The sequence below is a fragment of the Carettochelys insculpta genome, chromosome 2 (assembly GCF_033958435.1).
Source record: "Carettochelys insculpta isolate YL-2023 chromosome 2, ASM3395843v1, whole genome shotgun sequence".
Lineage (NCBI taxonomy): Eukaryota > Metazoa > Chordata > Testudines > Carettochelyidae > Carettochelys > Carettochelys insculpta.
Genome location: NC_134138.1, coordinates 174,039,188 through 174,051,339, shown reverse-complemented (window position 1 = coordinate 174,051,339; position 12,152 = coordinate 174,039,188). Strand labels below are relative to the sequence as shown.

Here is a 12,152-nt window from a genome sequence, read left to right as displayed (position 1 = left end):
CTGATCCAACTTTTGAGCTCAATGGAATCTTTTCTAAGATAACAGTGGGACTTGGATAAGGCCCCTGTTGAATAGATCAATTCGTTTTGCTTCTCTCTGCCACACAGATGCCTACATATTGAAAACACAATACATGTTACTTCTCATATTAAACTACAAAATGTATTTTGTGTGCAGATGATACTGAAATGTCTGTCTGTTCTGGAGAAAAGCTCAGTCTCAAGGTCATCATTGATAGTTACCTAGCATTTCTGCAAAATTTATCAAATTCCACATTCCCTTCATGGACCAGGTTAGTTAAACTAATTAATTCTAAATGCTTTCCTTAACTGTTTTCCAGAACATTCTTGTGTTTTCTTCTATTTCAGGTATTTTACATTGTTAAATTAGATTATTTTTCTCGTCTTAATGAGACAGAACTTCTACATTTGACCAACAGGAAATATTATTGCTGTAGGATCACAGATGTTTATATCTCTGTGGCCCTCATTCAAAAGCTTTAATAGAACAGCTCTCTGCTCACTTCATTTTACTACAGGGCTGCGTCTACACTTGTATGCCTCTTTAGAAAGAGGCATGCAAATTAAGGAAATCAAAATGCAAATGAGGTGCACAGTTACATATTGGACACCTCATCTGCATATTCTTTTGAAAAAGCTTCTTTCGAAAGAAGAAAAGCAGTGTAGACACAGCTCTTTGGAAAGTAAACCTCATGTTCGAATGAACCCTTTTTCCCAATCTTCTTTTAGAAAGAATGATTCCTTCAAAGATGGGGCTTACTTTCGGAAGAGCCACATCTACACTGCTTTTCTTTTGAAAGAAGCTCTTTTGAAAGGACATGCAAATTAGGCTCCTGATATGTAAGCTGCTTCTCATTTACATTTTCTATTTCCCTCATTTGAATTTTCAATTTCCCTTATTTGCATACCTCTTTCGAAGGAGGAATGCAAGTGTAGGCACAGCCCATGTGTCCATTTCAATAGGCTTTTGGAAGCCTCTAATGTACCTCCCCTGCTCCCCCCACAAAACTGCTTGCATTATTGTCAGGGCAGTAATGTCTACACAAAGAGTAGAGAGGAATCCATTTAATCAACACTGTTATGTACTGTTTTCATCAGAGTGCAGCTTCACGCCAGCCAGCGTGTGTCCATGATTCCAAATACATCAGTGGCATACTTAATTGTAAAAAAATACACTTTAAATGATATGTTGAGTGGTGTTTGTAAATATAGCCACAGTCATTGAGTATGCTCTGTATGGCTGCCAAATGCTGACTTATTTTTTATCTTATGAAATAGAATGAGCAAGGCTGCTTCTAACTGAATTGCATTGCTCATCCCATGGCCTGTGTTGTAACCTGAGTCGTTAAGGAGAACTCCCTAATGATTTGAACAAAGGGTTTCCTTATAGTGATGATATGATATGGTTTTCTGTTTTGTTTTGTCTCATGCATCTGATGAAGCAGGTCTTTGCCCATGAAAGCCTATGCTTCAAAATATCTGTTAGTCTATAAGGTGCCACAGGACTTCTTGTTGTTTTGTTTTGTGCATAGTAATAAGGCTGAATTTTGTTCCCAGTGAAGAAAGTGAGACTTTTGCATTTAATTCACTGAGAGCAAATCAGATCACCTATCATCCACCCAGGAGCAAATATACTTGTCCAGTCTGATAAAAATGTCAGTAAAGAAAGATGAGGAATGGGGATTGTGACACTAAGATAGTTCCTAGATACTGGTGCCTGATGTGGTTTAGATTCTCTGTTCATATGAAATCCACATATAATTTTTCTTGGCTCTGCTCTCATAATGTATATGCTTTCTGGATTGGAGGTCCATGTCCTGAGGCCTTCTGATCCCAACACTCCTTGGTTAGTGAGTCAGCTTAGCTGTTTTTAACCAGCCTTCTAAGAACAGCTGGCCATATTTATTTATTTAATTTATTTAGGTCAAAACTTATTTTCATTGAAAGATGCCTGTGTTAAAATGACAGGTTTCAGAGGTAGCCCTGTTAGTTTGTTTCAGCAAAAACAATGAGGAGTCCAGTGACACCTCAAAGACTAACACTTTTATTATGGCATAAATTTTTGTGAGTTGCAACTCACTTCATGAGATGCATGAAGTGGGGGAAAAAAAAAGCCCAAGAAAGAAACCAAGAGTAGGGATACAGAGATGGGAGTGTTAGATCAGAGTCAATTCAACCAGGGTGGATGTGGATAAAAAGGTAAGAATGCTTGAAGTGGTAAATTACTTCTTGTAATAAGAATGCCATTCCCAGTTCCTATTCAGACCCATTCTAATGGTGTCAAATTTCCATATGAATTCCAGTTCAGCATTTTCATGTTGCAGCCTGCTTTTGATATATTGTAAGTTTTTGTTAAAAAAGCTAAAACCAAACCTTTATTGGAAATAACCCTGGATCTTTTTTTTTTTTTGGCAAAAACCTTGAAAACATTCACACTTGTCAAATGTATGCAAAATATACTACATTTTTCTATCTGTTTTATTTTTAACATCCTTGATGTAAAGCTATTCAGTCAGTGGAGCTTCAAGGCTTTTCTAGTTTAATAAGCAGAATATGCAAGTTTTGTGAAATGGAGATGTTTACTATGCTAATAGAAGTGGATCTTCTTAAAACAGAAATCTAGCTTCCTCTGTATTTAGAGGACTTATGTGTTGATGTTCTAATCCCTGTTTTTGACTTTTTTTTATTAATAGGTTAAGCTGTTAATGTATTACAGTTCTGGTGTGTTTAATTGTTTCTATATTGAGCAAAATGTGCTTTGCCTCTGTGAAATGCATTTGGATTTTAAGATGTGTAACTGTAACGATGTGATAATAAATACAAGGTAAAGTATTACATTTGACTGGTTGGAGGTTACTAATTTGAAAAAAATATCAATTTTACAGGATCTTGACACCTGTGAAAGAACTTTTGAAGAAGGAGAACAACATAGACGTTCTTCAAGAGGAGGATTTCCTCTTCATTCTACACCTTGCAGAGCTCATACAAGAAATGTTGATGTCTGATTCTTTAGCACCTTCAAGCCTTCATGACCTTCAGTCTCTAACAGAAATAGTCCTCAACAATGCTATTATGTGGCTGAATGCTTCTGCCAATATGGAATCTGCTACAGAGTTTAGAAAATATATGAACATCAGTAATGACATACTAGAGAACTATCAACTTCTTGTGAGGCTCCGACAGAATGAGCAGCAGGAAGTATTTTGGCAAGTAGTCAAAAAGGTGTTGGATCAACTTGAACATCAAATGTTTGGAAGCCAGGTAGAAGCTGCAGAGCTGCTGAAGATGTTCTTATCTAAAACTATGCTTTCCCTTTGGGAAAATCCAAACCTTGTTAGTAAAAGACTGCCGGTCTTCCAGAAAACCCTTACAGATTGGCCTGAATTATCTTTTGTTGCTCTGGATTATGTGAACAACTTTACGGAAGAATTCTTATGGAATCTCTATGAAGTTGGAGTATTGACCGAAGAACACTTCCCTGCTGCTTTCAGTACTCACCATGCTATGAGAAATGTTTCTTCTGTTCTAGTATCAAATACAACTTCTATATCTCAGGTACAAGATGTAGGGAAAATTGTGTCCAATTTCTATGAAAGCATCCCTGAGGTGGGGAACAGTAATGCAGCCTCACTTGTCCAAATGTTGTTCTCTGTCTATCAAAACATCGATGAGTTAAGTTCCCAGAGCAATAGTTCTCTGCTATCACTCTTCCAGAATATCTCAGAAGACATGTCATCTACTCTAGAGCAACTTGATTTCCAAAACATGAGTGAGGTTTTGGGCTTTATTTCTGAAGTTGTTAATCTATTCCAAAGCCTCCCCCAGAAACCCCTCTGTGCAAAGTTAGCAGCAGTTTACAACTACATACAGCTCCAAGCACAGAACCTAGCACAAAAAGAGAAAGGAGAGATAGAAGTGGTATATAGGACTATGGAAAGCCTTAAAACTGCAATAATAGACACAGAGCTTCATGCAGCTGCCTTTCAGTATTTGAAACAACTTTTTGATATCTCATCAGAAAACATGCTAAATAATGAATGTGCTGATTGCTACATGCCTAATACTTCTTCTTTGAGGCAAGCAAGAGAGCTTCACACCTCACTTGTGCTCCCATTGGTCAGAGTTCTGTCAAATACATCAAACTTCAAAAGTGAGCTAAATGTGCCTTTTGCCATGCATTGCACAGCTACCTGGCTTCAGATGTGGACAGAGATTTTGGAAGAAATATCTGAAATATTAAAGTTGGACTTAAATTTTTTCAGTGATCTTCGGAATGGCCTGACTCAATTTTCTGAAGATCTTGAAAATATAACCCATGCTGAACTGTGCAATACAACATTTACAATCAGTGCAGAAATGACATCAGCAATATATCTACTGAAAGTAATAACAGAAGCTTATAATTTTAATGAATGGAAAGACTCTGAGATTCTAGGACAATTCATAAGTAAACTTAGCAATGCAATTGATGTCATCAGGTCAATTAAAAGAGAGAATTTAGAGGAAGCTTTTCAAACAATTGAAAATGCAACTGTTGAATTGCAGAAATCTCTACTAGAGGTTAATGTTAGCAGGGAGGTTTTGGATTTCTGGTTTGATGTTTTTTTTCCATTGAGCTCTAAAGTCAAATCTGGAGATACACATGTAAATATTATTGGGCATTCACTGTCAGATATTCTTACACTTTCTGGGGAAGAATTTGGAACTGTTTTCACACAACTAAGGGAGACTGCTGAATTCCTTAAAAATATATCACAGGATCAATACCTGGTGTCTTGTATGATTATTTTCCAGAATGTTACCAGCTTTGTACTGGAAGACATTTTGAAAGAGAAAAATGTTTCACATGTTAGCTTTCTGTCTCATCTTAATCCTCTCCTAACCTCAGATAATTTAGTGAATGTAGTTGAGGGATATAAAAGATGGATTCATATTATCAGTAGCCTCAGTGAGAAATACATCGCCTGTTCCCACCTTGGAAATGCAAAGCATGTTTTATTTCTGTTGACATCTTTGGGTACCCATAATGAGACTAAAACGAATTTAAAGAATACGTTGGATTTTGTTAACTTGACTTTTAACCTCACAGAATCTCCATGCTTCCTAAATGGTTTTGATGCACAATGTGCAGATACTTATTTCAGCATTGTAGCAAAAATTTTAAAAGTTCTTCCTGCATTTTCTGATAAGAATGACAGAATGATCCATGACTTTATCTTTACTTTATTGAATGTGCTAATGGACCAAATTCAAGCAACTGTCAAAGACGTAATGAGTTTCTTACAATATGCATTTGATTCAGAACAGATGCATTTTACTAAATTAATCACTGGAGCCATCAAGAATTCAAGGGAAATCTCTAATTTGTCTCAGAGTCTCCAGCCTTCTTCAGAAGCACTTTTGAGACGAATTCAACCTTTTCTGAAGAATATAACTTCTGAAATCCTACAAAACAGTTCATCTCCTTCGGACGCTGTAAATCTTCTTCTAAATACATTTGAAGCTCTTCCACAAAACAAAAATATGAGCCCCCTAAGGAAGTCCTTTCAACATCTAATTAGTTACATAATGTCAAACTTGCCTCATAATATACTAAGAATGCAAAACATAACTCTGCAAACATGGATGAAAGCAGCAGACTTGAAAGTGGAACTAGTAAGGAAGTTACTAGACATCTTAAAGTCTAATAACCTTACCAACTTGGCAACTTTGGTTAAAAACACTGAGAATGAAGATGTAGAATTCTTAATAGATCAACTCAAGCAAATCAGTAAAAGCTTGCGTCGTTTCTTTAAAAATATCAAAGTTTTGTACACTGAAAATTCTTTTCTGGGCAAGTTGACAGGCTGGTTAGATTTCTTTAAGAACAATTCATATTCTTGGAACTTGACCAACTTATGGCAAATCACTCAATTATTTCATGAGACTGAGCTTCATGATATATTACAGGTACTTGACCTTCTTCCTGATGGTGTCCATCTTATACAGCGACTGGTTCACAAAAACATCACCGATGCCCTAATTGAAGTGTACACTTTTGTATCAGCTCAGGAAGCAAACACATCAATAGTTACCAAGGAAGATTTATCCAATAAAGTAGATAATTTTCTTGAGTTACTAGAGGTGGTAACTAATATGCCTGAAGAATCTGCAAGGACTTTGAGTTGTCTTACTGCCATTATCTGCAGGAACCTCACAGTGACAATGCCTCAGAATGACTCAGCTCTCAGGACTTGTCACTTAAATGCATACACAAATTTTTCCTCTGTTTACATCACGATTGCAAATGTACTTGAGCAGCTCAGGCTGACAATTCCTGGGAAACATTCTTTATGTTCAAATGAAGATGATCTGAGGGAGATCTCTTACAGAATGACTTGCTTCTTTCATCGATTCAAAGAGTGGAACTCCATTCTTCTGAAGCTTTCTGAGATCCACAACATTAACAGTTTGGCTCTGAAAGAGCTACTGAAGTTCTGGAACAAGCTATCTGTGCATGTTCTGGTGTTTGGAAATAGTAGCACCATCTCAGTCTATTGCCCCTCCACACCAAAAAGACGAGCTGCTTTACAGCTTGTAGAAGCACTAAACAATGTGTCGTCAACGGAGATGGCAAATGCCAGAGTTATTTTTGAACACCTAACAGATTTCTATGGTGCCCTAAATTTGGATAGAAGCACAGGAATGTCTGCTATAAACACTCTTCTTACTTATTTAAAAAGTATGGCCAAAGAAATCTCTGGAGTGCTAGATAATGAAGATACTCTATCTTTTCTTTCTGCAGCCCAGCCTTTGCTGACACTGTCTCCTGTTGGAAACCAAACTTATATGGTACTTACGGCCTTATCAGCTTTGAGTAGAAACAGTAATTTGATTGGTGACTTGGAGGCCCTTTGGCTTGATACAGAGAGAGACCTACAAGATTTATTAGTCAATTTTAGTGTTCAGCACTTACTTTCTGTGATGGACAAAGAAGTTCAATTACTAAGTACAGCATCCAGAAAAAAATCTTCATTGGCACTTGCTAGTTTATTAAAACCATTTAATTCATCATCACTAGAAACTCTACTAAGAAACTTTGAGGACTTTCAAGAAGTTGTTGGAGACTGGCTACATGAGTACACAAATAAAAATTTTTCTAGAGTAATAAATGCTCTATTTGTCCTGATGGCCAATGAAAAGTCATCTGATGACATAGTACTATTTATCAATGATATCATTGAATTTTTGGAGCTGTTCAGAAATGGCTCCAAACAAGATCACATTGATATTTCATTTGTTACTGATCTTCTTAGTGGGGAAAAGCTGAATAATGTTCACATTGCTCATGTGATTTTACAGAACAGTCTGCTTAACATGGTCTCTGACCTCACTACTGAAGAAGAGACACTGCACTTAAATGATACAGACCTTCAGATAATGGACTTCATTGACTTGTTTTTTGACGATGTACAGTATGACAATTATGGAAAGGAGATCACCCCATTCCAAAACAAGATAGTGCAGATGATAAAAGAGTTTTTAAAAATATTTCCATCTTCTAGAGATCATTATAGGAACAAAATATTTGTCTTACTAAAAAGCTTACACGAGGATATCATTGCAGAAATGAGGTGAGTGTGTATATGTCTATTAACCTTTCGCCCAAATGCTCTGGAGACAGGGTTATTGTATATTAGTAGAACTTTAGAACTGAACACGTAATAAACCTACATCTGAGATCAAAGCTGTATTGAACACACCAAGGCTATTATTTTATCTATATAAATTACTGTAATAATGTTGGAATTTAGGATACAAAATCTGAAAAGAATTATGGTGCAGAACATTTGAAGGCTCTCTTTAGATCTTTTAAAAGGGGCCTGTTTGTAAGTGGTATAAGGTTGCTGTGCCAAATAATTTGGAAATACTCAAAACTAAACTCGGTTGCCTTCAAGGTACCCAAACAGAGAACATGTCCCTTAAATTTTATATTTGAAATGGATTTTGCTTAATATTAAAAATGAATAAAAATAATTCATTCAGACTTTAATGTTCCTCATACCCAAGCAATGCGTCTTGAGTTATGAATTTTTCATGAATTTTTGTGTCAGAATAATTAAATTGCCAAAGGTGGGGGGACATTATTGTTGTACATGTAAAAATGATCACTAAACTGCTGTTAATGCACTATTAAAATTGGGAAATCAAGCACACAATAAGAAAAATGTAGGTACACATGCATCCATTTCACATCTGCTGTCTTTCATTGCGTGTAGTATAATATCCAAAACTGAGTAATACAGTAAAATATGAAGGTACCAAAACAAAAAAGAACAGAAAATGTCATGTGTACAGTTAGCCAAATTAATGTAGAAAAGTTAAATTTTTTCTTTTTTATGTTTGATTTCTCAACCAAGCAATTAAAAATACAATGTACTTACAGTTTTTTCCAACTGTAAATGCTTCTTAAAATTATTATATCAGTTTTTCTTCAAGTTTGAATTGCTTTTTCTTCAGCAAAAAAACATCCTAACTGAAAGTTTCTGGAATCAGTAATTCTAGTTATGTGTGTAAACTGTGGAGTTTTCCTTTCTGCTTGCCTAAACAGACTTTAAATTGATTCTGCTTTAACATCATAATAGAAGTAAAATATTGTGACTTAAAAAACAACTCCAGTTTTATGCTGATGTAATTCTATCGAGTTCAGTTGTCAAGGTAATCTGGCCTTTGAAATGAAGTTACTTAGTTTCAACGTGAAATAAATCAGTTACGAACGAGGGCCACAATAATCAATGTCGCACAGCTGCTAGATAGTTTTGGGTAATGTTTATTAATAGTACTTCACAATGTCTTTCTGCACCCTCCAGCCTCCATTTTCTTCTGTTTATTTTCTTAACTGCTTCCATGTTTCCTAAGCCAGTGTATAACATACTGGGGATAGGTAGAAGTAAAAGTAATTTAAAAATCCTCCTGGTATGGGGGTCCAGAACAGGGCCTCAGACAGAAAGGGTGGAGCTCGGACCAGCTCTCCCAAGCTAGACCTGCAGTGCATAATGGGCACCATCCTGGGCTAAGGTGGTGATTTAAATAACCCAGGGCTCTGGCCAATTCTGTGGTAGTGGCAGTAGTGGTGCCCAGGAGTCCTGCAAGCCCTCTTATATGCCTGGGCTCTGGGGCAGCTGGTCCTTTTGCCCCCCACCTCTGCTTCCATAAGTGGCCCAGCCAGGAGGTTCTAGCAGCACTTCATTATTTCCTATGTATGGGCCAATACTGATGGCCACATCTTACTGGTGTTCTGTATTGGCCAACTTACATCTCTGGTCATATGGATTTTTCATTGACGAGATGCCTATTATAGCATCATCCAAAAGATCTGATTGACCAGTCAGAATGTCTTTTGTATTACAAGGGTCCACAGCCAGACACTAATCATAGCTTACTGATAACCTCTCTCCATTTTGTGGTAATACTTCATATTTTACTACTTTTTTCCCTAAAATATTTTTACATAAATGGTAATTTGAATAAGCAAATATATCTGTTGCAGGATATTCCCCAAAGATGACACTGGAACTCTGATAAGCTTCAATCAGTCTGTCAATCTAAAGGAACAAGTTGATGAGTTGAAAGAAAATATTTATGAACTAATCAAGGATGCAGCCATATCTGAAAACGGGACACTTCATTTTTACAGTGCAAAAGGGCTGAACTTTACCAGAAATTTGTATAATTTTCTGTTTAAAGATTTTTCTGTAAAAAATGGCAGCAGAAGAAATAGTGAGCTATTCACTTTTGTGTCTCAGATGTTGTTTAATGATAGTAATTCTGAGGACCTTGTCCAGCTGACTAGAGATTTTTCTAAAACTCTTCAACTTATGAGGCAAACTTCTCTAGAAATGGGAAGGTTCAAGCATATTTTTAACAGCTATTTCAAGGATTTCCTAGTTAACTATCCCATTCTTCAAGAAATGGTACTTGCTAATATAAGTGAACTGTTGGATTCAGTGGATAAAACGCTTCCTTTGGAAGACAGGCAGCTCACAGAAATCAGAGAGAAATTACTTGGCCTCATCTTTTGGAGCAGGGAATCTAACTATACTAGCAGCCCTTTTCCAGAGATTGCTGTTGATTTGCGCTCATTGTGGGCAAGCAACAAATTTGTAAAGCTCGCAAAGATAGTAGAAGTCATTGTTAATTTTTTGACATTGTCCAAGCAAGTTTCAGAAAAGGTAGCTAATATTTTGGAATCATCAATAAACTCACATGCAGTGGAAAACTTGGACTACATTGAGATGGTCTTTTCAAATCTCCAAGGAGCTGTATATGGTGCAGTAGAACGGTTAACTGAAGTTGAAACAGCGGAGGGTCTGCATTCAAACCAACATCAAGTGGCAGATACAGTGAAAGCGTTTCTTGATTTGACGTACCTGTCTATGCAAGCTAAGCATTCCAATTCATATGGTTCTGAAACTGCAAACACGTCAACCGCACTGGTTGCAAATTTGAGTGAACTGAATGATTTAAATGGTATTGCAGGTGAAATTACTAGGTCTTTAGCAAATATGCAGAAGTATTCTACAGAACTGGAGAGATTTGCTGCTATTGTTACCAGTGTAAGCATAAACTCAACTGATGATGCTGTCAGTCTAATAGAAGATCTTCTTGATTTCTTTGTACCCATTAATGATATAATTAGCAAAATACATTTAACTTCCGCACTGAATTTTACTCATGATCCAATGAAAGGAGAAAAATGGGAGAGAATTCAGGAAGCAATTACTTGTTTGTGCAAAAGAAACATGACAGAAATAAAAGCTTCAGTCAGAGGTATAGCTCAGCCCTTTCTCAGAACTTTCTGCAAAAACCAGTGGAATGAAAGTAAGTTAAATCTGCTGCTGCCTTTTACACACAACCAAGATGACATTCTTAAAGCTTTAAAAGTCATTATGGAATCATTCAAATTAATGAAAAATATTTCAGGAGGAAGCTTCAACCCGAGGTCATTTTTTGCCAGCCTTATCAACCAAGTTGTAGCCCACCAACAGAAGGAAGAGTCCAGCTGGGAGACAATGATTGAGGCCACTTTAAATAGAACTAATCCTTGGATAGAGTTGCTGCACTCCAGTAGTAGTCAGCAAGTGAATTCCACAGGAGCCTTACTCCAAGCAGTTATGGAATTGTTTTCTGAGGGAACTACTGGTACAACAGATGTAGCCCAGTTGAAAACTCGTGTACTAAGGATGATGTATTACTTTGATTTGATTTTCCATCCTTTATCAGCATATGAAAAGTATGGCAGACAGTTGGCTTATTTGGCTGAATATTTGCGACAAGGCTCACTAAAAGAACAAAGGTAAATATTAACAGTCTGGCTTATTTTCAAAACGAGTGTCCAGGTCTGATTTTTTTCCCCCAGAGGTACTATTGCTGCTGGCATTCAAGTCAAAGTCTCATTGGTTTAGAAATCTGAAGGAGAGTGGATAGGGAGAAAACTGCAGTGGCCAACATAAGAAAAGTTTTTAAAGACTTAACATTCCACCTAGCAGATGAAGACAGAGTGCCACCACCCTTGGCTTGACTCTGACTGAGTTCACATTGGCAAAAATCAAGAGTGAATCCACTGAAATCACTCTCGTTACACTGTTATGTAATTGCAATGAGTGTCTGCCCCCCTGATATTTGTAATAGAACATGGAGTCCTTATTGAAGCCAATCTCTGATTACATCCTCATAAAAGTTATGGTTTCTTATTATTTTTCCTTTAGAGTCTCTGCGATGTGCCAGGTTTTCCAGAAGCATTTAAGCCCTTCTTATGCCCAACTGCTACAGAGAGTGCAGATTATGGCTTGGAGTGTGTTTACAGCCTTTTCAGGTTGGTTGCTATAGTAACAAGTATTAGCAAGATAGGTTCATTATTTATAGTGTTGCTAAGACTGTGCTCAGGGCATTCATGTTTCACAGTGGTCAGTTCAGTTGGATAGTCTCAAGCCTCAGAATGAAGTTGAGAGACACCTGAAAACAGTTTGACCCAGAAGGCCTGGTATAACCTGATGTCCCACAAATGGACACTTTAGTTTAGGTTCCTAACTTCATATTTAGGCATCCTAGATTGAGGTGTGGGTGGATTTTCAGAAATGGTCAGTGTTGGCC

At 36.9% G+C, this 12,152-nt stretch overlaps 1 protein-coding gene across 1 annotated transcript in view; it reads left to right on the top strand.

Annotated features, from left to right (window-relative positions):
• Nucleotides 1–12,152, top strand: part of ABCA13 (ATP binding cassette subfamily A member 13) — a 316,624-nt gene that overhangs the window by 58,378 nt on the left and 246,094 nt on the right. Inside the window, exons 16-19 of the mRNA XM_074986018.1 lie at nucleotides 178–292; nucleotides 2,906–7,633; nucleotides 9,550–11,355; nucleotides 11,768–11,874. Coding sequence (XP_074842119.1) covers nucleotides 178–292; nucleotides 2,906–7,633; nucleotides 9,550–11,355; nucleotides 11,768–11,874 — 6,756 coding nt within the window. The remainder of the gene's footprint in view (nucleotides 1–177; nucleotides 293–2,905; nucleotides 7,634–9,549; nucleotides 11,356–11,767; nucleotides 11,875–12,152) is intronic.